Below are 26,998 nucleotides of genomic sequence, written 5' to 3'. Positions count from 1 at the left end.
AATTTTTTCATTTCTCAAGACAATGTTCACATTTGGTAAGTATTATGTAACAGCTCACTGATAAAAGATATTTGATACCATATTCATCACCTAGTCCCTTACTTCTCCCAACTGTGTCCAGGCTAGAAGAAAAAGGTGTTATAATTCTTCTTTAGTAGATTACTGACATGAATTAATTGTTTTATGTTGTCAAAATGAGTAGAGATGTCTTATATTTCCTAGTTTGTGATCCATTTATATTTACTTTTAAAGTTTGTGTGGAATGATTATTTTTCCTGAAATAAGATACATATTTTTAATGTTACCAATATTTTAGAAATTTCAAAAGAATATTCACTTAACACTTAGATTTTTTAGTTTATTCCATTAGTACATCAGCAGTATGTTTAATCTCCAAGCTGATATATATTTTTAATACCCAGAAATAAAAAGGTTACATTTAACTGAAAATGTACATAAAAAAATGATTTCCTGATATTTTGAAGCCCTACATTTCTAATTTTGAAAACCATTCTAGACATATGTCTGTCGTAAGAATCCTTTAAGAAATATTCTTTTACAAGTGTGTTTTACTTAAACTCAGGTATAGCTGTAAGTAGGAAGTCTTTTAACTTCGGGGGTCTGCTTCTTTATGGTGGATTTTTCCTTCCTTTATTTCTCTTCCCATTCTAAAAATTTATCCTTGCTGTGCTTCAATGTTTTTCTTCCCTTGGAAAGTTGGTGTTTTTTATTCATTTAGTGTTTTTTAAAAATTTCAAACCCTTGTATTACAGGTATGCAAAACTCTTAGATAAACAATTATTGTTCAACTAAACATTGATGGACAGCCAATATAAGGTAGAGTTGCATGCTAAACCACAAAGGATGCAAAGATAAATAGTATAAATAATTCAATGACTTCAATTTTTATAGACATTTTGTGGTTTTCAAAATTCTCTAACCCAGATATGAAATGGATAGGGCAGGTTTTATTCCAATTTTATAGATAAGGGAACTAAAGAGATAATTCTATAAAGTAGAATAAACCAAGCCAAGTGGGAACTAGTTTGCCATCCTTCTTTGGTTTTCAGTCATTCATACAAATTGATACTGTTTTCCTAACCTAAATATTTGGCAATTACTTTTCAATATGTACATCATTTGAAATGTTTTCTTTATCCTAGTGGCATTTTGACATGTACATTATTATTACTGTTAGCCTTCGTTCAAAGTATGCTGATACTTCGCTTGGTTTTCAGTGACCCTGGATTATTCACCGCTTTCCCACAATAAAGAAAGAAGACCCTCATGAGAAAAATACATCAAGCCGCTTTCCCAAATATCTGCATGTACATTTTAACAAATCCACAACTACACGCTTTTGGAATTTTCTGATGATCAAACTGGCCTATCTACTCCCAAATAAAACACATGTTTGGACAGGTGGATATGGCATTATTGAATAAAACCCCCAAATTTATGCTTTTAAAATTCTTCTTCTTTTTAAGTTTAAAAAATTTAATTCCAGTATAGTTAATATACAGTGTTATATTCGTTTCAAGTGTACAATATAGCGAGTCAACAATTCTATACATCATCCAGGGCTCATCATGACAATTATACTCCTTAATCTTTTTTTTAAGTTTATTCATTATTGAGAGACTGAAGGAGACAGCATGAACACGGGAGGGACAGAGAGAGGGAGAGACACAGAATCCAGGGCACCCTCTAAGCTCTGAGCTGTTAGCACAGAGCCCGACCTGGGGCTCAAACTCACGAGCTGTGAGATCATGACCTGAGCCTAAGTTGGACACTTAACTGACTGAACCACCCAGGTGCCCCATTATACTCCTTAATCTTCACCACCTGTTTCAACCATCCTCCCCCCCCCACCTCCCCTCTGGTAACCATCAGTTTTTTCTTAATAGTTTAGCATCTGTTTTTTGGCTTCTCTCTCTCTCTCTATCTCATTCTCTCTCTCTCTCTCTCTCTCTCTCTCTCTCTTTCCCCATGCTCCTTTGTATTGTTTATTAAATTCCACATATGAGTGAAATAATACGGTATTTGTCTTTTTCTAACTGACTTGCTTCACTTAGCATTATACTTCCTAAGTTCATCCCTTTTCTTTTGACCTCTTTTCTGGAGGTATCTATGTTTAGTTCCATAGTCCAAGGAAACTGTTGTAATAGAATTATATAGTATGAATTTCTAATAGATTGTCATTAACTTTTCTTTCTCATTAACAGATGATTTGAAATTGGTTTTCAAATGAATGGAGCAGTAGTGTACTTAGAAGTTCATTTTGAACTATATCAGTATATTTTTCCAGTGTTATAACATTGTTGACCCCTGAATTAAAAAGATGATCACAGATTATAGATATCAGAGCATACTATTTTGGTTGTGACTGAGCATTCATAATTTTTGTATTTATCAACAATTACTATGATATTTTAAAAAATCACCAAATTTTTTCATATGGTGTTGGAAAGAATAGTGGTTCCTATTTCAAAGTTATTAAATCTTAATTTCACAGTAGCAACTGTCTTTACACAGATCAACTATGATTAGGTACTTTGTATAAGTTTGCAAGGGCTGCCATAACTAAATACTACAGGCTAAGTAACTTAAACGACAAATTTATTTTATCACAATTATGGAGGCTAGAAGTTCAAGATCAAGGTGTTGGCAGAGCTGGTTTCTTCTGAGGCCACTCTCCTTGGTTTTTTAAAAATTTCAAACCCTTGGTTTATAGATGGCTGTCTTCGTGCTGTGCCTCATCCTTTATGTGTCTGTTTCCTAATCTCCTTTTCTTATGAGAATACCAGTAATATTGGATTAGGATTGGGTCCATCCTAATGACCTTATTTTACGTTAATTACCTTTTTAAAGGCCCTGTCTCCAAATAGTCATTCTGAGGTACTGGGGGTTAAGACTTTAGCACATGAGTTTTGAGGGGAAAAGATTTAGCCCATAATGTATAGTATACCCTTTTGTTTCATTAGGGAATGTGATATATAAGACAAAAAAATGTTATCCTCAAGTCTACATTTTATCCTGTATTCCCAATGTGTAGCACTGTACCTAATACATAGTGTATGTTCCTTAAATGTTGATTTATCTGAATGAGTGAATGATTAAAGAGAAAAGACTGTATAAATGGGAAGATTATGTAATATATCATGACTTCATTGTACCAGAATAAATAACATTTTTTGAAGATGATTCATTCCTAAGAGAAAACAAATGGATTGCTGATAGGTACATCACTATCTTATTTCAGGCTAGAATGCTTCCAGTCTCAAGCTTTTGGAATAGTGAAGAAACAGAAGAAAGTGAAGTAGTGGAAGGGAAAAGGGCTGCAGATGGCACAAAAATGTTTTAATAGTAAACATCAATAAGTATAGCCTTGGTGAGGCTGAGACATGTTAAGCAATAGACAAGACTAGGGTGGGGAGTAGATGAAATAAGACTGATATTACAAATGATGACACAGAGGGTGTCATGATTTCACAATAAAAAGAGCTAGTACATACAAAATATAAAACACTTCTGTAATAAGTAGCTGTGGATGTATGTGTGTATTTGTGTATCTATATATACCCATATAAGTATATCTTAGAAACACCTAAATAACTTTTTTCAGTACTGATCATGTATCAGAATCATCTGGGGAGGTTTTAGAAAATGCTAGGTCTCACCCTAGTTCTACTGGACCATAATCTCTGAGGGTGAGACTCAAACATGTGTATTAAATAAATATTTATTGATGAAGAAGAGGAAGATGGCAGCGTAGGAGGAAGCTGGGCTCACCACGTCCTGCTGACCAATTAGATTCCACCCACATCTGACTAAATAACCCAGAAAACCACCAGAAGACTAGCAGAATGGACTCTCTGGAGCCAAGCATAGATGAGAGGCCCACGGAAAGGGTAGGAAGGACTGAGAGGTGTTGCGCAGTACATGGACAGATGGGAAGGAGCCGGGGCGGTGGAGGGACAGCCAGCCCACCTGGCAAGAAAGAGCCCCCGAGTCTGGCTTGCAAAAGTGGAGGGGCCAGACGGAGTGTGTTCTGACAGCCAGTGGGACTTCACATCTGGAATATTATAAGTCAATAGCTCTGCTCTGAGAGTGGGGGAGGCTAGAGGACAATGGGAGGGAGAGTTGTTGACCCCCAGAGGACAGAGCTCAGATTCGTGGAGAACAAAGGTGCTCACCAGCACCATCTCCTTCGCCCATCCCCAGCCAAAATCCCAAAGGCAACCAGTTTCCGTCACTGAACTTGCTTGCACCACGCAAACACCCAACATTGTGTTTCTGTGGATCCATCCCTGTGACGGATCTGCCTCCCTCCCAGTGCCACAGGGCCCCTTCTGAAGTGGACCACCAAAGGCAAAATGAGCTGAGTATGCCCCTCCCACCCCTGTGCACCCTGTGGATTCTCCCCCCCCCCCCCCGCTACTACACCAGATCCCATAGAAGCAGCACCACAAGCCTGGCAGTGTGCAAGTAGCCCAGACAAGGGCCACACCACTCCGCAGTGAGTCCTACCCCTGGGAGAGGGGAAGATAAGGTACACAGCAGTCTGACTGTGGCCCCAGTGGTGGGCTGGGGGCAGACATTGGGTCTGACTGTGTCCCCGCCCACCAATGCAAGTTACTCAAGACAGCACAGAGGAAGAGCCCTGCTGTTCTGTGCCACTCCAGGGTCTATCCAAAATGACGAAATGGAAGAATTCATCTCAGAAGAAACTCCAGGAAGTAGTGACAGCTAATGAACTGATCAAAAACGATTTAAGCAATGTAACAGAAAATGAATTTAAAATAATAGTCATAAAATTAATGGCTGGGCTTGAAAAAAGCATAGAGGACAACAGAGAATCTATTACTACAGAGATCAAGGGATTAAGAAGTAGTCGGGAGGAGCTAAAAAATGCCATAAATGAGGTGCAAAATAAAATGGAGGCAACCACAGCTCGGATTCAAGAGGTAGAGGAGAGTTAGGTGTTAGAAAATAAAATTATGAAAAAGAGGAAGCTGAGAAAAAGAGAGATAAAAGAATCCAGGAGTATGAGGGGAGAATTAGAGAACTAAGTCACACAATTAAACATAATAACATACGCATAATTGGGATTTCAGAAGAGGAAGAGAGAGGGAAAGAGCTGAAGGTGTATTTGAAGAAACCATAGCTGAGAACTTCCCTGATCTGGGGAAGGAAGAAGGCATTGAAATCCAAGAGGCACAACGAACTGCATTCAGATGTAACTTGAATCAATCTTCTGCACAACATATCATAGTGAAACTGGCAAAATACAAGGATAAAGAGAAAATTCTGAAAGCAGCTAGGTATAAACAGGCTCTAACATATAAAGGGAGATGGATAAGACTCGTGACGGATTTATCTACTGAAACTTGGCAGGCCAGAAAGGAATGGCAGGAAATATTCAATGTGATGAACAGAAAAAATATGCAGCCAAGAATCCTTTATCCAGCAAATCTGTCATTTAGAATAGAAGGAGAGATAAAGGTCTTCCCAAATAAACAAAAACTGAAGGAATTTGTCACCACTAAACCAGCCCTACAAGAGATCCTAAGGGGGACCCTGTGAGACAAGGTACTAGAGACATCACTACAAGCATAAAACATACAGACATCACAATGACTCTAAACCCATATCTTTCTATAATAACACTGAATGTAAATGGACTAAATGCTCCAACCAAAAGACATAGGGTATCAGAATGGAAAAAACAAAACAAAACCAAGACCCATCTATTTGCTGTCTACAAGAGACTCATTGTAGACCTTAGGACACTTTCAGATTGAAACTGAGGGGATGGAGAACTATCTATCATTCTACTGGAAGTCAAAAGAAAACTGGGGTAGCCATACTTACATCAGAAAAGCTAGAGTTTCAATTAAAGGCCGCAACAAGAGATGAAGAAGGGCATTATATAATAATTACAGGGTCTATCCATCAGGAAGAGCTAACAATTATAAATGTCTATGCGCCAAATACGGGAGTCCCCAAATATATAAAACAATCACAAACATAAGCAATCTGATTGATAAGAATGTGGTAATTGCAGGAGACTTTAATACTCCACTTACAACAATGGAGAGATCATCTAGACACAGGATCAATAAAGAAACAAGGGCCCTGAATGATACGTTGGATCAGATGGACTTGACAGATGTATTTAGAACTCTGCATTCCAAAGCAACAAAATATACTTTCTTCTCGAGTGCACATGGAACATTCTCCAAGATAGATAACACACTGGGTCACAAAACAGCCCTTCATAAGTATACAAGAATTGAGATCATACCATGCATACTTTCAGACCACAATGCTATGAAGCTTGAAATCAACCACAGGAGGGGTGCCTGGGTGGCTCAGTGGGTTAAGCGTCCGACTTCGGCTCAGGTCATGATCTCCACAGTTCGTGAGTTCGAGCCCCGCTTCGGGCTCTGTGCTTACAGCTCAGAGCCTGGAGCCTGCTTCACATTCTGTGTCTCCCTCTCTCTTTGCCCCTTCCCTGCTCATGCTGTGTCTCTCTCTGTCTCAAAAAAAAAAAATAAATAAACATTAAAAAATTAAAAAAAAATAAAAAAAAAGAAATCAACCACAGGAAAAAGCCTGGAAAACCTCCAAAAGCATGGAGGTTAACGAACACCCTACTAAAGAATGAGTGGGTCAACCAGGCAATTAGAGAAGAAATTTGAAAAATATATGGAATCAAATGAAAGTGAAAATACAACAATCCAAACGCTTTGGGATGCAGCAAAGGCAGTCCTGAGAGGAAAATACTTTGCAATCCAGGACTATCTCAAGAAACAAGAAATAATCTCAAATACAAAATCTAACAGCACACCTGAAGGAAATAGAAGCAGAACAGCAAAGAACCCCAAACCCAGCAGAAGAAGAGAAATAATAAAGATTAGAGCAGAAATAAACAATATAGAATCAAAAAAAAAAAAAACCTGTAGAGCAGATCAATGAAACCAAGAGTTGTTTTTTTTTTTTTTGAAAAAATAAACAAAATTGATAAACCTCTAGCCAGGCTTCTCAAAAAGAAAAGGAAGATGACCCAAATATATAAAATCATGAATGGAAAAGGAATTATTACAACCAGTCTCTCAGAGATACAAGCAATTATCAAGGAATACCATGAAAAATTATATGCCAACAAACGGGTCAACCTGGAAGAAATGGACAAATTCCTAAGCACCCACACACTTCGAAAACTCAAACAGGAAGAAATAGAAAATTTGAACAGACCCATAACCAGTGAAGAAATTGAATCAGTTGTCAAAATCTCCCAACAAATAGGAGTGCAGGACCAGATGGGAAGATGACTTCCCAGGGGAATTCTACCAGACATTTAAAGCAGAGATAATACCTATCCTTCTCAAGCTATTCTAAAAAATAGAAAGGGAAGGAAAACTTCCAGACTCATTCTATGAATCCAGCATTACTTTGATTCCTAAACCAGTCAGAGACCCAGTAAAAAAAAAAAGAGAACTACAGGCCAAGATCCCTGATGAATATGGATGCAAAAATTCTCAATAAGATACGAGAAATCGAATTCAACAGCATATAAAAGGAATTATTCACCATGATCAAGTGGGATTCATTCCTGGGATGCAGGGATGGTTCAACATTCGCAAATCAATCAATGTGATACCTCACCTTAATAAAGAAAAAAAGAAAAGAAAAAAGAAAAGAAAAGAAAAGAAAAGAACCATATGATCCTGTCAATTGATGCAGAAAAAATATTTGACAAAATTCAGCATCCTTTCTTAATAAATACCGTTGAGAATGTTGGGATAGAAGGAACATACTTAAACATCATCAAAGCCATTTATGAAAAGCCCACAGTTAATATCATCCTCAATGGGGTAAAACCGAGAGCTTTCCCCCTGAGATTCAGAACACGACAGGGATGTCGACTCTCACCTCTGTTGTTTAACATAGTGTTGGAAGTTCTAGCATCAGCAATCAGAAAACAAAAGGAAATCAAAGGCATCAAGATTGGCAAAGATGAAGTCAATCTTTCACTTTTTGCAGATGGCATGATATTATACATGGAAAATCCGATAGACTCCAGCAAAAGCCTGCTAGAACTGACACATGAATTCAGCAAAGTTGCTGGATACAAAATCAATGTACAGAAATCAGTTGCATATTTACACACTAATAATGAAGCAAGGGAAATACAAATAAAGAAACTGATCCTATTCACAATTGCCCCAAGAGGCATAAAATACCTAGGAATAAATCTTACCAAAGATGTCAAAGATCTGTATGCTGAAAGCTATAGAAAGCTTATGAAGGAAATTGAAGAAGATATAAAGAAATAGAAAAACATTCCGTGCTCATGGATTGGAAGAATAAATATTGTTAAAATGTCAATACTACCCAAAACTATCTACACATTGAATGCAATCCCAATCACAATTGCACCAGCATTCTTCTCGAAACTAGAACAAGCAATCCTAAAATTTGTATGGAACCACAAAGGTCCCGAGTAGCCAAAGTAATTTTGGAGAAGAAGACCAAAGCAGGAGGCATCACAATCCCAGACTTTAGCCTCTACTACAAAGCTGTAATCATCAAGACAGCATGGTATTGCACAAAAACAGGCACATAGACCAATGGAATAGAATAAAAACCCCAGAACTAGACCCACAAAAGTATGGCCAACTCATCTTTGACAAAGCAGGAAAAAATATCCAATAGAAAAAAGACAGTCTCTTTAACAAATGGTGCTGGGAAAACTGGACATAAACATGTAGAAGAATGAAACTAGACCACTTTCTTACACCATTCACAAAAATAAATTTAAAATGGATAAAGGATCTGAATGTGAGACAGGAAACCATCAAAACCCTAGAGGAGAAAGCAGAAAAAGACCTCCCTGACCTCAGCCGTAGCAATCTCTTACTCGACACATCCCCAAAGGCAAGGGAATTAAAAGCATAAATGAACTACTGTGACCTTACGAAGATAAAAAGCTTCTGCACAGCAAAGGAAACAACCAACAAAACTGAAAGGCAACCAACGGAATGGGAAAAGATATTTGCAAATGACATATCAGACAAAGGGCTAGTATCCAAAATCTATAAAGAGCTCACCAAACTCCACACCCAAAAAACAAATAACCCAGTGAAGAAATGGGCAGAAAACATGAATAGACACTTCTCTAAAGAAGACATCCAGATGGCCAACAGGCACATGAAAAGATGCTCAACGTCGCTCCTCATCAGGGAAATACAAATCAAAACCACACTCAGAATCACCTCATGCCAGGCAGAGTGGCCAAAGTGAACAAATCAGGAGACTATAAATGCTGGAGAGGATGTGGAGAAACGAGAACCCTCTTCCTCTGTTGGTGGGAATGCAAATTGGTGCAACCACTCTGGAAAGCAGTGTGGAGGTTCCTCAGAAAATTAAAAATAGACCTACCCTATGACCCAGCAATAACACTGCTAGGAATTTACCCAAGGGATACAGGAGTACTGATGCATAGGGGCACTTGTACCCCAATGTTTATAGCAGCACTCTCAACAATAGCCAAATTATGGAAAGAGCTTAAATGTCCATCAACTGATGAATGGATAAAGAAATTGTGGTTTATATACACAATGGAGTACTACGTGGCAATGAGAAAGAATGAAATATGGCCCTTTGTAGCAACGTGGATGGAACTCCAGTGTGTGATGCTAAGTGAAATAAGCCATACAGAGAAAGACAGATATCATATGTTTTCACTCTTATGTGGATCCTGAGAAACTTAACAGAAACCCATGGGAGAGGGGAAGGAAAAAAAAAAGAAGTTAGAGTGGGAGAGAGCCAAAGCATAAGAGACTGTTAAAAACTGAGAACAAACTGAGGTTTGATGGGGGGTGGGAGGGAGGGGAGGGTGGGTGATGGGTATTGAGGAGGGCACCTTTTGGGATGAGCACTGGGTGTTGTATGGAAACCAATTTGACAATAAATTTCATATTTAAAAAATGAAAAAAATTATTTTACTATTAATTTTTATTAGCAGCTAGGGCATTGTAAGCTACTGTCTATTTAAAGGCAAACTATCCATAATTTAGTAATATAATGCATAGTAGTTGTTTGCCTGGGGAGTTATATTTTTATTAGAGAAGACAGATGGCCAATTAGCAAGTTAATATCAGGATTTAAAAAAAAATACAGATTCTGGTGTCATTATGCTCTTCATTTGTATTGAGTACCACACAGTGTAATAAAACTACTGACCATGGGTAATCTGGAAAAATGTTTATTTATATTCCTCACACTCTAAGGAAAAATGCGTATTTAATTAAATTTAGAAATAAAGGCACTTGTATTCAAAACGACATTATCCATTATCCAGAATGAATTTCCTGTTTGCCTATTTCCTTTAAGTATTAAAAAAATAATTCTGGACACATATTTTTCTGTTTTTTTAAATGGTATTTAAAAATAATTTTGAGGCTTCTTACTAGTTAATTTATCTTTAAAATCTTTCTTTTTACAAGTGAGAATAAGCTGATGGTTGCCAAAAGGGAGGGGAGCTAATCGATGGGCAAAATGGGTGAGGTGGAGTCAGAGATGCAGGCTTTCAGTTACAGAATGAATAAGTCATGGGAATAAGATCTACAGCACAGGGAATATAGTCAATGGTACTATAATAGCTTTCTATGGTGACAGATGGGATCTACACTTGCGGTAAACATAGGATATCATACAGAATAGTTGAATCCTACCTTGTATGCCTGAAACTAATGTAACATTTTGTGTCAACTATACTGAAAAAATGTTTTTCTTCATGCCCTTGTTATGAAATTGGGTGGATTTCTTTGGATGTCTGCTCCCATAAAATCAAACAAATATCGTGCTAAGCATTAGCAATGCAGAGATGAGTATGATTAATACCTGCATTCAGGCAACTCATGGTCTAGTGGGAGAGAAAGACAAGGTGATGAGTTATTAGGACACAGTGTAACAATATTCTATGGTGACTATCCACTGGGAAAAGTGGTCTTTTCTAATACAGTAGCATTTTCATGTTGGAAATTTTATGGGAATGCTGCCAAAAATTGAAAGACATATTACATTTTTAAGGGATGGGCATATGTGGACTTTAATTAGAAGAGGTATTCGACAGACTCTTTCATTTGGAAGGCATTCTTAGGGTTGGTGAAACTAACTAGAGTATAGTTGTTTCCTTGGTGACAGTAATTAGAATAGAGTAGTTGCTTCCTAAATATGAACATTTTAAAAAAAACTAATGTCATCATGACCCATGTTTATAATGATGATTTTAAACAGGGCAGAAACTAAAGCGCTCAAGCATAAAACTGCTGTACTGTGTTCAATATGGAATTGAACTTGGTGCACCTGGATGGCTCAGTTTGTTAAGCATCTGACTTTGGCTCAGGTCATGATCTCATGGCTTGTGAATTCGAGCCCCGCGTCGGGCTCTGTACTGACAGTTTGGAGCCTGGAGCCTTGTTCGGATTCTGTGTCTCCCTCTCTCTCTGCTCCTCCCCCCCCCTTTATCTCAAAAATAAACATTAAAAAAGTTTAAAAAAATCACAGACTTGTGGGGAAACCTTAAAGACCCTTTTAACATAACATGTTTGTCATGTGAGAATACTGAAATAAAGTGGTTTGTGATTTGGCCAAGGCTGCTTAGCTTATACATGGCAGAGCTAGGAGCAAAATTTAGTCTACTGACTCTTCTACCAGTATTCTTTCATGTGGATAGAAATTCCAGTAAGTGTTTTTATTATTTTCTTTGAAGACTAGTACATTCATAGTATGTGGTGAAAACTCAGTTAACCATAATTTAAAAGTATACAATCTGATGATGTTGCTTTTGGTATACACATATTCTGTTGCGAAGGTGCATACAGATATGCCATACTTTAATCCAAAATGGCAGCTGCAGAGCATATGTATTTGCATTAAAAGGGGTTTTTCATTTTTTAAAAAAGAAACCCCTTCAAAAGGAAAACTCACTCTCATAGCTAGTTAAGAGTCTGCTGAAATAATATTTTAATGTGTAACGAACATCCATGGACATACGTTCAGAGCTGATTCTTCATTTATGACTGAATACTCCTCCTACCTACCACTCTGGTGAATTAATGTTTGACTACCTGTGTTATTTTAGCTACCATGAAGTCTAGCTTACTTGGGATTATGTTCGTGCCTGCTTTGGCCACAGCCACTATTTATTAATTAATTAAAGCATGAATTGAGATGATTCTTGCCATCTAGACAAGAATTAATATGGTATTATGGAAATCTACCAAGATTTCTAGACATGGTGATTAACTGGTCATGTGAACTTAAACTCTGTGGATCTCAGGTTTTTTTCCACTATATAGTCAGAATGTTAGATACTATTTCCCAGCTCTTGTTATTTTGTGATATGTAATACATTTGACGTTTTTTCATCCTAGCTACTATGCTTCTCTAGGGACTAGAATTACACCTCATCTGAGTGTAATCTTCACAGCTGAATAGAGCAACAAAAAGCAGAACAACACTCCCTGGGTACCTTCTTACCTGCCTGACCAGGTGGTAGGAAATCTGGCATATAATTATATACAAAATTTCAATAACAAATATGGTCTGGAAACATTTGTTTGGGATTTGCAGATTTTGTTTGCCTATAGCCAGTTTTTCATTTCAATAATATGGCTAGTTGGACATTTAAGTATTTATATATCACTGACTACTTAAAAGGCTACAGTGGAATTCTATTTCAAAGAACTTTTGAAGCTCACATATTTTGTCATGCCCTATAATGTACAAGGTTTTATCTATCTTTTTTTCTGCATCTACTTCATAAATCATACTCCAATGAGGGTCCTTTTATTAAGTAGACTCCATGCCCAACATGGGGCTTGAATAAACCCTGAGACTGAGAGTCACATGCTTTACCAATATTATGATTTGGATGCTCAACCAACTGAGCCAGCCAGGCACCACTCCATTGAGTTAGTTATTGATGTTTTTCTTGTGTCACTACCTAGTTGGAAGGGAAAGCTGAAACAGGAAAAGCTGAAACATAGATTTTATGTGCTTATATTTACATGCAATTACTTAATAGGGGTGGTGAAGGTGGTGGTGTATCTCTGTGTTAGAAAACAGGGAAATGAATATACCAGTAGTCCATAAAACTCTGTGTTATATTGAAGGAGTTGGATATTCAGTTAATTTCTGGTGTGATTTCTGATTCTTAATGGAGCTAATCTTAAGATGTTGCAGCTGGATTTGAGTATTTTTGGATTTCTTTTTACAGGATGAAGGAATTGTTAAAGAAATCCCTATTACTCATCATGTTAAGGAAGGGTATGAGAAAGCAGATCCTGCACAATTTGAGTTGCTCAAAGTTCTTGGTCAGGGATCCTTTGGAAAGGTAATAAATGTTTTATTCCACATTTTTTCCTCTTCTAAACATTTAGCAAATAAAAGGTACACATATAGAAAAATCTGAAAATATGCCATTTCTAAATTTGTCAAAGGATACACACAAAGGTAATTCTGTAATTTTACTGCTTTTATTTCTACTTTTAATTCCATTTCTTTATACTTCTCTATAATAATGAATGTTTTCCAGTACCTTTGGCTCACTGATTTCTTTTTTTCATGTATATTTATTTATTTTCAGAGAGAGAGAGAGAGAGAGAGAGAGAGAGAGAGCACTCACATGAGCAAGTTAAGGGCAGAGAGTGAGGGAGAGAGAGAATCCTACATAGTCTCCACATTGTCAGCACAGAGCCTGATGGTGGGGATCCATCTCATGAACAGCAAGGGCATAAACTGAGCCAAAATCAAGAATCAGATGCTTAGCTGACTGAGCCACCCAGGCACTCATCACTGATTTCTTTAGGACAAAATATAGCATGCTATTTATTAGCTGTCTAAATTAAGGTATTTTTTTAAAAAAAGGTCTTCCTTGTTTCTCTGTTCATATGCTTGCATGATTACAGCTTTCTCTCTCCTGATGATTTTATTTACATTCTGTAGCTCTATCACAAAAGCCAGAATGTAGGTATCAATTCATATATGAATGCATGAATTCACCTATCATCTGTTAAAGCAGTATGTGTGTGAAGGACAAAAGGGAAAGATACTGGGTGACATGTGGATGATGTGAAACCCTACATTTAAGGAGCTTAAATTTCAAGAGAAAGAGAAAAAATTGAGAAACATTAATTCAGAAATTCATTATTAAAACTGTGTATTAAGTGCTTAATGGCATATAATTTTTCGAGGGTGTAGGTCTGGTTCTTGACTTTGTACAGCTAATATCTAAGTCATGAAAGTTACTGCACACACACAGACACATAGCCTTTAGGAAAACAGAAACAACAATTGAAGGGGAGAAAGATAAGGAGAAACTACTAATTTGAGTGTGGCTGAGATTTAGCTTTAAAGGGGAAAAGCAGGGCAACTGAGCAGTGATTATTATGATCTAAATCATTATGATTTAAATCATTTTAAAAGAAAGATACACACCCACACACACATAATTTAAATTCAAGTTTGTTAACATTCAGAGTAGTCTTGGCTTCAGGAGTAGAACCCAGTGATTCATCACTAACATATGACACCGAGTACTCATCCTGAAAAGTGCTCTTGTTAATGCCCATCACCCATTTAACCCAACCCCCACTCACATGCCCTCGAACATCTCTCAGTTTGTTCTTTGTAGTTTAGAGTCTCTTATGGTTTGCCTCCCTCTCTGCTTTTATTTTATTTTCCCTTTCCTTCCCTTATGTTCATCTGTTGAGTTTCTCAAATTCCACATATGAGTGACATCATATGATGTCTGTCTTTCTCTGACAGGCTTATTTCACTTAGCATAATACCCTCTAGTTCCATCCACATAGTTGCAAATGGCAAGATTTCATTCTTCTCATTGCCAAATAGTATTCCATTGTGTGTGTGTGTGTGTGTGTGTGTGTGTGTGTGTGTGTGTATGTACCAAATCTTTCTTAATCCAGTTATCAGTGGATGAACATTTTGGCTCTTTCCATAATTAGGCTATTGTTAATAGCACTGCTATAAATATTGGGGTGTATGTGCCCCTATGAATCAGCATTTTTGTATCCTTTGGATAAATTCCTAGTAGTCCAATAGCTGGGTTGAAGGGTAGTTCTATTTTTATTTTTTTTTAATTAAAAAAGGAACCTCCATACTGTTTTCCAGAGTGGTTGCACCAGTTTGCATTCTCACCAACAGTGCAAAAGGGTTCCTTTTCTCCACATCCTCGCCAACATCTGTTGTTTCTTGAGTTGTTAATTTTAGCCATTCTGACAGGTGTGAAGTGGTATCTCATTGTGGTTTTGATTTCTATCTCCCTTATGAGTGACATTGAGCCTTTCTTCATGTGTCTGTTAGACATCTGGATTAAAGTGTCTATTCATACCTTTTGCCGATTACTTCACTAGATTGTTTTTTGTGTGTTGAGTTTGGTAAATTCTTTACAGATTTTGAATACTAACCCTTTATCTGCTATGTCATTTGCAAATACCTTCTCCCATTCCATTAGTTGCCTTTTAGTTTTGTTGATTGCTTCCTTTGCTGTGCAGAAGGTTTTTATCTTGATGAGGTCCCAGTAGTTCATTTCTGTTGTTATTTCTCTTGCCTCTGAAGATATATCAAGTAAGAAGTTGCTATGGCCTAGGTCAAAGAGGCTGTTGCCTGTTTTCCACTCTAGGATTTTGATGGTTTCCAGTGTCACATTTAGGTTTTTCATGCATTTTGAATTTATTGAATGTGTGTTGTAAGAAAGTATCTACGTTCATTCTTCTGCATGTTGCTGTCCAGTTCTCCCAGCACCATTTGCTAGAAAATATCTTTTTTTTTCCGTTGGATAATCTTTCCTGTTTTGTCAAAGATTAGTTGGCCATATATTTGTGCTTCCATTCTGTATTCTCTATGCTATTCCATTGGTCTATGTGTTTCTTTTTGTGCCAATAGTGTCCTGTCTTGATTATTACAGCTTTGCAATACAGGTTAAAGTCTGGATTTGTGATTCCTCCAACTTTGGTTTTCTTTTTTAAGATTACATTGGGTATTTGGGGTCCAGAATTATTTGTTCTAGTTCTGTGAAGAATGCTAGTGTTATTTTGATACAGATTGCATTGAATGTGTAGATTTCTTGAGGTAATATTGACATTGTAACAACATTTGTTCTTCCAATCCATGAGCATGGAATGTTTTTCCATTTCTTTGTGTCTTCAGTTTCTTTCATAAGCTTTCTATAGTTTTCAGCATACAGATATTTTACCTCTTTGGTTAGGTTTATTCATAGGTATCTTATAGTTTTTGGTGCAATTGTAAATGGGATTGATTCCTTGATTTCTTTTTCTGTTGCTTCATTATTGGTGTATAGAAATGCAACTGATTTCTGAACATTGATTTTATATGCTGTGACTTTGATCAATTCATGTATCAGCTCTAGGAGGTTTTTGGTGGAGTCTTTCTGGTTTTCCATGTAGAGTATCATGTCATTTGTGAAGACTGAATATTTGACTTCTTCCTTGCTGATTTGGATGACTTGTAATTCTTTTTGTTGTATGATTGCTGAGGCTAGGACTTCCAACATTATGTTGAACAACAGTGGTGAGAGTAGACATCCATGTCGTATTCCTGATCTTAGGGGAAAAGCTCTCAGTTTTTCCCCATTGAGGATGATATTAGCTGTGGGCCCTTCATGTATTGCTTTTATGATGTTAAGGTATGTTCCTTCTAACCCTACTTTCTTAAGGGGTTTTATCAATAAAGGATACTATATTTTGTCAAATGCTTTTTCTTCATCTATTGAAAAGATCGTATGGTTCTGATCCTTTTTTTTTAATTAATGTAGTGTATCACATTGATTGATTTGCAAATATAAAAACAGCCTGCACCCAGGAATAAGTCCCACTTGATCATGGTGAATAATTCTTTTAATGTACTGTTGAATTGGATTTGTTAGTATTTGTTGAGAAATTTTGCATACAGTTTCATCATGGATATTGGACTGTAATTCTCCCACTTAGTGGGGTCTTTGTCTGGTTTTAGAATCAAGGTAATCCTGGCTTCATAGAATGACATTGGAAGCTTTCCTTCTTTTTCTATTTTTTGAGGGGGGAACATTTTGAGGAGTATAGGTATTAACCCTTCTTTAAATCTCTGATAGAATTCCCCTGGGAAGCCATCCAGCCCAAGACTCTTATTTGTTGTGAGGTTTTTGATAACTGATTCAATTTATTTGTTGGTTATGAGCCTGTTCAAATTTTCTATTTTTTCCTCTTTGAGTTTTGGAGGTATGTGAGTGTCTAGGAATTTGTACATTTCTTCCAGATTGTCCACTTTGTTGACATATAAGTTTCCCTAGTATTCTCTTATAATTGTTTTATTTTTGTGGTAGGTTGTGATCTCTCCTCTTTCTTTTGTGATTTTATCTATTTGGGTCCTTTCTCTTTTCTTTTTGAGAAGTCTGGCTAGGGGCTTATCAATTTTGTTTATTCTTTCAAAAAACCAGCTCCTAGTTTCATTGATCTGTTCTATTGGGTTTTTTTTTTTTTTTTGGATTCTATATCTTTTATTTCTGCTCTAATCTTTATTATTTATTTCCCTTCTTCTGCTGACTTTGGGCGTTATTCACTGCTCTCTTTCTAGGTCCTTTAGGTGTAAGGTTAGTTTGTGTGTTTGGGACCTTTCTTGCTCCTTGAGATAGGGCTAAATTGCAATGTATTTTACTCTTAGGACTGCACCCCAAAGGGTTTTAACTGTTGTGTTTTCATTTTCATTTGTTTCCATGTATTTTTTAAATTCTTCTTTAATTTCCTAATTAACCCATTCATTCTTTAGTAGGATGTTATTTAACCTCCATGTGTTTGAAGGCTTTCCAATTTTTTTCTTGTGGTTGACTTCAAGTTTCATAGCGTTGTGATCTGACAGTATGCCTGGTATGACCTCAATCTTTTTGTACCTGTTGAGGGGTGATTTTTGACCCATTGTGGGATCTATTCTGGTGACTGTTTCATGTGCACTGAGAATAAGGTGTACTCTGCTGATTTAGGATGAAATGTTTTCAATATACCTGTTAAGTCCATCTAGCCCAGTGTGTCATTCAGAGTTGTTGTTTCTGTGTTAATATTCTGCTTAGATGATCTATACATTGTTGTAAGTGGAGTATTAAAATCTCTCACAATTATGATATTATTATAAATAACTTTGCTTTTGTTTATGATTACTTGATTTATATATTTTGGTGCTCTCTTTTTGTGGGCATAAATATTTATAATTATTAGCTCTTTTTGATGGAAAAAACCCTTAATTATGATACAATGCCCTTATCCATCTCTTGTTACAATCTTTGGTTTAAAATCTAGTTCATCTGATATAAGTATGGCTACTGTGGCTTTGTTTTGATGTCCATTAGCATGACAAATTGTTCTCCATCCTCTCACTTTCACTATGCTGGTGTCCTCAGGTCTAAAATGAGTCTCTTGCAGGCAGCATATAGATGGATCTTGTTTTTTTTAATCCATTCTGATACCCTACGTCTCTTGATTGTAACATTTACTGCATTTACATTCAGAGTGATTATTGAAATATATGATTTTAGTGCCATTGTGTTATCTGTAGATTTCATGTTTGTGGTGATGTTTTCCAGTTGTTTGTAGTCTTTGCTGCTTTCCACTCAGAAAGAATCCCCCTTAGAATCTCTTACAGGGCTGATTTAGTGTTCAGAAGCTCCTTTAGTTTTTGTTCGTCTGGGAAAGCCTTTATCTCTCCTTTCTGAATGACAGCCCTGCTGGATAAAGGATTCTTGGCTGCATTTTTTTTTTCTTATTCAGCATATTGAACATTTCCTAGCACTTCCTTCTGGCCTGTCAAGTTTCAGTGGACAGGTCTGCTAATAATCTTGTGTGTCTACCCTTGTAGGTTAATGACCTTTTGTCCCTAGCTGCTTCCAGAATTCTCTTAATCTTAGTATTTTGCAAGTTTTGCTCTGACATGTTGTGATGTTGACCTCTTTTTGTTGATTTTGAGGGGTGTTCTCTGTGCTTCTTGGACTTTGATGCCTATTCCTTCCTGAGATTGGGAAAGTTCTCAGCTATAATTTGTTCAAATAAATGTTCCACCCCTTTTTCTCGCTCTCTTCTTCTGTGACTCGTATCATATGGATATTGTTTCGTTTCATGGAATCACTTAGTTCTCTAATTCTTCCCTCCTGTTCTCACAATTTCCTTTCCTTCTTTTTTTAAGCTTTGTTATTTTCCATAATGGTTTCTTCTATTTCTCATATTCCCTCCTCTGCTTCTTCAATCCTTGGTGTCACTGTATCTAGTTTATTTTGCATCTTAGCTATAGCATTTTTTAATTCATCTTGACTAGTTCTTAGGTCTTTGATCTCTGTAGGAAGGGTTTCTCTGATGTGTTCTGTGCTTTTGTTCAAGACTAGCTATATTAGTCTTATCACTGTTATTCTAAATTTTTTTCAGATATATTATTTATATTTCTTTTGAGCAATTCTTTGGCTATGATTTCTTCTTGACTTTTCTTTGGGAGAATTCCTCTGTCTTCTCATTTTGGCTGAACTTCTGTTTTAAAAGTTTGTTATGTTTCCTTCGCCTCAGAGTGCTACTATATTCCAAAAGGGTCATACACTCTCCAGGGCCTCACACTCCAGGAAGTGTTTCTGGTATATGTTTTATGTATTCTGCTCTGGTGTTTTGGCTGCTCTGTCCCACTGGTTAGTTCTGTGCAGAGCTTTTCCTCTCTTGCTGTGGTGGAGTGTTTGGACCTTCACTAGGTATGCTTTGATTGGTTTGTTGTAGTAACCCTGGAAAAAAAAATGAGGGGAAGCCTGATCCCATAAAAGGAGAAAAAGGAAAGGGGAGACAAGAAAACCAAACAGAGAATCAATAAACTATAAGCTAATTCCAGAGAAAGAGAAAGGAAAATAAAGAAGAATAAAGAGAAAAGATGGAAAAAGGATAGAATAAAAATGCCTGATTAAAAAATATACATATATAAAATAATAATTGACAAAAACAAATCAGAAACTATTAGCCTGATTCCATTAGAAAAAAAGAAGGAGGAAAGAAAAAGAAAAAGAGTTGTCCTTTGTCGCCTGGGGTTGGTGGCTGTGCTGGTCTGGAGGAGAGTCTTACTGCATCATGTTAGTCTGCCTTGCTCCAGTAAATAAGCAATTGCCAGGCACAGAGGAGCAGGGGTTAGTGTAAGCTTGTCCCTCCTCCACTGGGGGTCTCTGTGCTATTCTCTGACGTACCACCATGTTGTTGTTGGAGCAAAAAATGGCATCACCCCAATCTCTTCTCCCCAGACTTGGATGAGTCTGGTCTTCAGGCAGTCTTCACAGAATAGCAATGGTGGTTAGCTTGTCCTGCTCCACATTTGTCCCACACCTTCTTCTTGGCCCCCTGACTGGGATTCAAAACCCCATGTCTTAAAGAACCTGGCACTGCTTCAATCTGCTTCTCTGCTCTGAAGTGGAGCCTCTCTACCCTGCTGATGAAAGGCCTGTGGGTGGTACCTGTAGGTTCTTTTGTCTTGGGGGCAATAAGCCCTCTTCCCAAAGTACTCCAGGAAGGGAACTGTTCTCTTCCAGTGTCCCTGGAGTTCGCTACACCACTCTATGCACTCCTGGACCAGATCCCTCCTCCCCAGGAAGTGCTCCATAGCTCTGATCCAGAGAAAGATCCAGAGAAAATCATGCATGTCAAAAGCCTCAGAGTTTCAGCTCCCAAGGCTGTTTGCAAAAGTCTGTGGTCCAGAGAGGTTTTGCTATTGTGCTAACTCAATGCCGCACTTTCACAACCCCTCTCTCTCTCCCTTTTGTCCCTCCACAGAAGGGGTTCCCTCTCCTCTGTAGCTCCATCATTTTGTCTCCCCCAACAAATATACATGTACCTCAATCCTGTCAAGTTGTCTCCCTCCAGCTGTGGAGATCCTTCCACTGCTCTGTGCATCTATTTCCTGGTGATCTGACCTCAATACAACCCTGTTTGAAGAATGAGGAAAATCCAGATCCCCCTACTTCTCTAACATCTTAACTCCCTTCTTCAAAAGAAAAATATTTTTGAATACCCAGTGTGTGCGCAGAACATTTGTAAAAGCTGTATTAGTGAATATAAACTTGACATTAATTTTCTTAAAGTAACCTGTTATTTATGTGGTATAGAATGTAACATATAAAATACAGAAAAGCATTTTCAGGACACACACACACACACACACACACACACACACACACACACAAAACTAAGGCAGGTTATGGTTTGGCAGTAAATTGGCAAGGGAGGCATATGAAGATAAGGAGATATGACTTGAATAGTTGTGCTGAGAAGAGTAAAATTAGAAGGAGCTTTTAATATATATTGTATGTGGGGTGTGCTTATAGAACTGACCTGTGGAGTAGGTATGTACATTCTGCACACTTTAAAAAAATTTTTTTAATGTTTATTTGTTTTTGAGAGAGATAGAGATAGAGAGACAGAGAGTGAGTGGGGGAGGGTCAAAGAGCAGGGGAGACACAGAATCTGAAACAGGCTCCAGGCTCTGAGCTTTCAGCACAGAGCCTAACGTGGGGCTCAAACTCACGAACTATGAGATCATGAACTGAGGTGACGTCAAATTCTCAACTGACTGAACCACCCAGGAACCCTTGCAGACCTTTAGCTTTTAAACTTTCTAAAAGTATAATATTCTCTTAAATATTTTGCATTTTATGATGTTAATTTTAGAAGAACAGAGATGAAGTTCTTTTATATCCCAAATGTATAAATGCTTAAATATTGACTTGAATAAAATCTCAATAGGCAAACCTTTCAAGCTATTAAAAGTCATTTGTTTTTTTTTTCATTTCAGTTATATATTAGTTCATATGTATATATATTTATATCCAGCTTTGCTCCAGAAAGAATTTAAGGTTTTCGTAGATGAATACCAAGTAAAAAAAAAAAAATTAAAAAATAAGTGGAGAGGAAAATGGAAGCAGAAAAATTAGAGCAGGAAAGAATAGATGAAGCCAGAGATACATTCTTGTTGTTTACAAATGCATGGCATAATGGCCTATATCTTCCAGAACTGGGACAAAATGAAGACTTAAAATTTTTGGTAGCCATTATAAAGAAGTTGATACCTTTTATTGCATGATTATTGACAGTATCTTTAAGGTTGTAAAAAGATCTAACAGACCAAAAAAATTTTTTCCCCATGGGATTCCATAGAAGAATACAGTTTAACATAATGAAATGTCTTCAGTCATATCTCCACATTATATATAACAACATGTAGACAAGTTTTTTTGTTTTTTTTTGTTTTTTTTTTTAAATTTTTTTTTCAACGTTTTTATTTATTTTTGGGACAGAGAAAGACAGAGCATGAACGGGGGAGGGGCAGAGAGAGAGGGAGACACAGAATCGGAAACAGGCTCCAGGCTCTGAGCCATCAGCCCAGAGCCCGACGCGGGGCTCGAACTCACGGACCACGAGATCGTGACCTGGCTGAAGTCGGACGCTTAACCGACTGCACCACCCAGGCGCCCCAACAAGTTTTTAATGCAGTCCTTAAATTCAGGGAATACTCAGTTTTGTTTAGGAACTTTAGTTTAACAAGCATATCATAGAAACCTTTTTAAAATTTGTAATACTGAATTACAGAATAGTGAATTTCATGCAGTTCATCAACTAAATATTAAGGAGGTAGCTTAATATTTTTTTCTTCCTAGTATGTGAACCTACTTGCTTGTCAGGAATACATCATTTGCATGGGCATTGTTTGGGTGTGACTTGTTATAGGCTGAACCTATGCAGGAATTTGACCAAGGCTGTGAATCAGAGAAGTGTAGGAGCAATTCTAAGAAACTTTGGGCTACAGCCTTATATAGTTGCCTGCAAAAGTTCCATTGTTAAAATGCAATAAATGGACTTTTAGCCTATACAAAGTCTTGCAAGATTAGATATCTTTATAGTATATTTAATGGGGAAAATCACTACTAAAGACATTTGTAAAATTGTATTTTAAAGAAGCTTGCATTATCATCATGAAATATGCATATAAAAATTCTGTACTAAACACACCAAGTATAATGATATTAATGATTACTAATGAAAGATTGAAATGTAGTATACCAAACAAGTTACGTGGATTATTTTAAAACACAATCAAATACAACACATGAAAACATGATCACAATTGTCAGACTGGCCTTCCTTGTATTTCACATGCCAAGTAATATTTATACAAAGCATACATTTTAACATTCATGGATTATATAGGATTTTAAAATGAATTTTTGAAAATATTAAACCCTTGCCCTCTTGAGTAATTATCAAGAGATAGTTTTAAAAATATATTTTTGTATCTTAAAATCCCTTGCAGTTTTTTCTTGTCTTCAGTCAGTGTCACTGTTAAAATTCACTTCAACAAATATTTACTGAGTACTTTTTAAAATATTTATTTATTTATTTATTTATTTATTTATTTATTTATTTTGAAAGAGAGAAACAGCATGAACAGGGGAGGGGCAGAGAGAGAGGGAGAGAGATTCCCAAGCAGGGTCCACACTGTCAGTGCAGATGCTGATGTGGGGCTTGATCCCACAAATTGTGAGATCATGACCGGAGCTGAAATCAATAGTTGGACACTCAATTGAATGAGCCACCCAGGTTCCCCCTTACTGAGTACTTCTTCATGTAAAATATTAAAGTCCACATGACCTAAAGAGATATATTGGAGTAGCTCACTCGCTCATTTCTTTAACAAACTGTTTCCAAGAATTGTATCAGTGTGGCTGAAAAGAAACCTCTTTGATGAGGATAGATATGTTTTTAGATACAGTAGTTTGAAGATATGTGACTTCTTTTGTAGTTGATCATGGGAAGAGAACAGAGTGAGATGATATTTTCTTATGCTAGTTAAGTCCACCCATAAGATCAGAAAAGAACAAATCAGGTGATGAACAAATAAACAATTATTTCTGTAGACTATAAATAGTGGCTTCTATTAGATGACATAGTAGGATGTTAGTGAGCTTTAGAAGAGCTAGAGAAAAAGTGGCTGCTTTGTGCAGATGTCTTCCAGAAAGTCTAGACCATTTTTTTCTTGCTTGCTTGCTTCTTTTTGCCCTCTACATTCCATTTTTTCAACTCTACTAAGTGTTGTGTTTTGGAACAGTGGCCCTCAATGTATGGTCTGTCTAATAAGATGCTTTCAGGGAATCCTCAAGGTCGAAACTATTTTTTTTTTCATTTTTTATTTTTTTTATTTTTTTTCATTTCTTTTTTTTTATGAAATTTATTGACAAATTGGTTTCCATACAACACCCAGTGCTCATCCCAAAAGGTGCCCTCCTCAATACCCATCACCCACCCTCTCCTCCCTCCCACCCCCATCAACCCTCAGTTTGTTCTCAGTTTTTAACAGTCTCTTATGCTTTGGCTCTCTCCCACTCTAACCTCTTTTGTTTTTTTTTCCTTCCCCTCCCCCATGGGTTCCTGTTAAGTTTCTCAGGATCCACATAAGAGTGAGACCATATGGTATCTGTCTTTCTCTGTATGGCTTATTTCACTTAGCATCACACTCTCCAGTTCCATCCACGTTGCTACAAAAGGCCATATTTCATTTTTTCTCATATTACGTGGCAATGAGAAAAAATGAAACTATTTTATAATAATACTAAGATACTATTTATAAAACTTCTGGCATCTTGGCACAATCAAGGCAGTGATTACAAATTATGTCAGTAGTCATTGTATTCTTCACTGCTACACACTTTGCAGTTTAAAAATGCAAATGTTACCTCAGAATGTCCTTGATGAAGTGTTAATAGTGATTAAATTTATTTAATCCCAACCCTTGAGTATAGTTTTTTTTTAATATTGTGTGATGAAATGAGAAGTACACATAAAGCACTTTAGGTGTATACCAGAAGTTTCATACCATCAAGACAAAGCACTTGTGTGATTTTTTGAGTTGTAAGCTGAACTAGCCACTTTTTCCATAGAACATCATTTTTATTTGAAAGAATGATTGACAAACTATGGTTACTAAACTTGTGTATTTGGTAGATGTTTCCTCAAAAATGAATAGGAGTGATCCTGTTATTTCATGTAAAACAACTGACAATATTTTTGTCAATGATAAAATTTGAGCTTTGAAGCAAAAATTTAGTTTTGGAAAATTTTTATTTGCCACTGTGAACTTGACACCTTAATACTAAACTTTTCTGATGAGATCACTGCTGTTCATATGTAGATCTGCATAATTCAGTGAAGCAGTACTTTTGAGACGACCAATATGTTATGTTATCAAATCAGACATGAGTACAAACACTTTCAAAATGTAAGGTAGACAAATGGATTATTACATAACAGAATTCGGACAATTAATGGATATGGTTTCAGATTCTTCATTATAACTAACCTTTAAGAAACTGCCACTTTTTAAGTTCTTGTGTCATATCAAAGAAGAATCAGCACAATTATGTAAAACAGCTATTAAAATACTCCTCTTCTTTTCTATATACATATATGTGTGAGACCTGATTTTCTTTCTCTGCCTCAAGCAAAGCAACTTAATTGCAACAGACTGAATGCAGAGCAGACATAAGTATCCAACTCTCTTTTTGTTAGGTCAGATATTAGAGATTCACAAACAAAAATGATCAATGTCACTCTTCACATTTTTTTTTGCTTTGGAAAACATAGTTATTTTTATAAAAAATATGCTCACATGTGGCAGGTTTATTATTTTTCAATGAATCAATACCTAGTTGCTTTTTCTCTTTTAATTTCTAATATGGTACATATCAATAGATATCCACAAAAATACCAAAAACACTTTGGAGTTGTCAATAATTTTTAAGATTGTAAAGGATTTCTGAGAACAAAGAAAATGAGAACTGCTTTACTTTAAGAAACTGATAAAAATAGTCTTCCTACTTGTGGTAGAGTCATTATTCATGAAATTACTTGACTTCTTTGTTGACATCCTCTTGGCCACATGATATTGATTAGGAAAAGGGAAATTGGGTATCTGAAAACTTTGAGTCTGATGCTTAGGGTTAATGCCATATATTTAGCTGAAGTGTGTGTGTGTGTGTGTGTGTGTGTGTGTGTTATGGCAATTCATTTACTCTATTTTTTGTTGGTTTGTTTTTTAAGTTTCTATTTTAATTCCAGTTTGTTAAAATATAGGGTAATATTAGGTACTGGTGTACAGCATAGTGATTAAAGACTTCCATACAACACCTGGTGCTCATCACAAGTGCTCTCCTTAATCTCTATCACCTATTTCACCCATACATCCCACCCACCTTCCCTCTAGCAACCATCATTTGCTGTCTATAGTCTGTTTCTTGGTTTGCCTCTATGTTTCTTTTTTTCTCATACATACATATGATATATATAGCAAATTTTTTTCCTCAGATCTTGGATTAGGGTTTGGTTTAGAGCTAAGGTATGGGTTAGGGTTAGAGTTACAGCCAGGGTGAGGGTATCAGAGACCTCTACAGAGGCATCAGTTTAGGGTTAGAGTTAGGGTTGGTATTAATGGCTACCAGTTAGGGGTTAGGGTTAAGGTTTGGAGCTAGGTTTAAGATTAGGGTGAGTCTATGTGCCTCCATTCCAGCAGTTTGAGACCTCTCCAGAGGCTAAGTTTAGGGTTAGAGTTAGGGCTAGATGTAGAGCTTAGGGGGTATTGGTAAGGGGTAGGGTTAGGCATAGAGTCAGGGTTAAAGTGTGTTAGGCTTAGGGTTTGTGCTTAGCGTCATACAGTTGAGAGATTTCTCCAGAGAATAAGACATCAGAATTTTATTGGAGTGAGAACAAAGAAGGCAACCATCCACTGAGCTAAGTTAAAGAGGAGACTTGGTGGTCTAAATACTCTCTAAGTGGACATTCAGTTGGTGCTTCTGTTTTTCTTTCTTTTGTTTTCTTTTTCCCTCAAGATTTATTTAAATTCCTTTTAGTAAACATAC

At 36.7% G+C, this 26,998-nt stretch overlaps 1 protein-coding gene across 2 annotated transcripts in view; it reads left to right on the top strand.

Moving 5' to 3' along the window:
• RPS6KA6 (ribosomal protein S6 kinase A6) overlaps positions 1–26,998 on the top strand; it is a 188,350-nt gene that overhangs the window by 31,655 nt on the left and 129,697 nt on the right. For both annotated transcript variants that reach the window (XM_045050812.1, XM_023249024.2), the window contains exon 3: positions 13,292–13,408. In XM_045050812.1, coding sequence (XP_044906747.1) covers positions 13,292–13,408 — 117 coding nt within the window. The remainder of the gene's footprint in view (positions 1–13,291; positions 13,409–26,998) is intronic.

The sequence above is a fragment of the Felis catus genome, chromosome X (genome assembly GCF_018350175.1).
Source record: "Felis catus isolate Fca126 chromosome X, F.catus_Fca126_mat1.0, whole genome shotgun sequence".
NCBI classification, from domain to species: domain Eukaryota; kingdom Metazoa; phylum Chordata; class Mammalia; order Carnivora; family Felidae; genus Felis; species Felis catus.
Note: the sequence above shows the minus strand (reverse complement) of the source record. Positions and strands in the feature narration are given on the sequence as shown.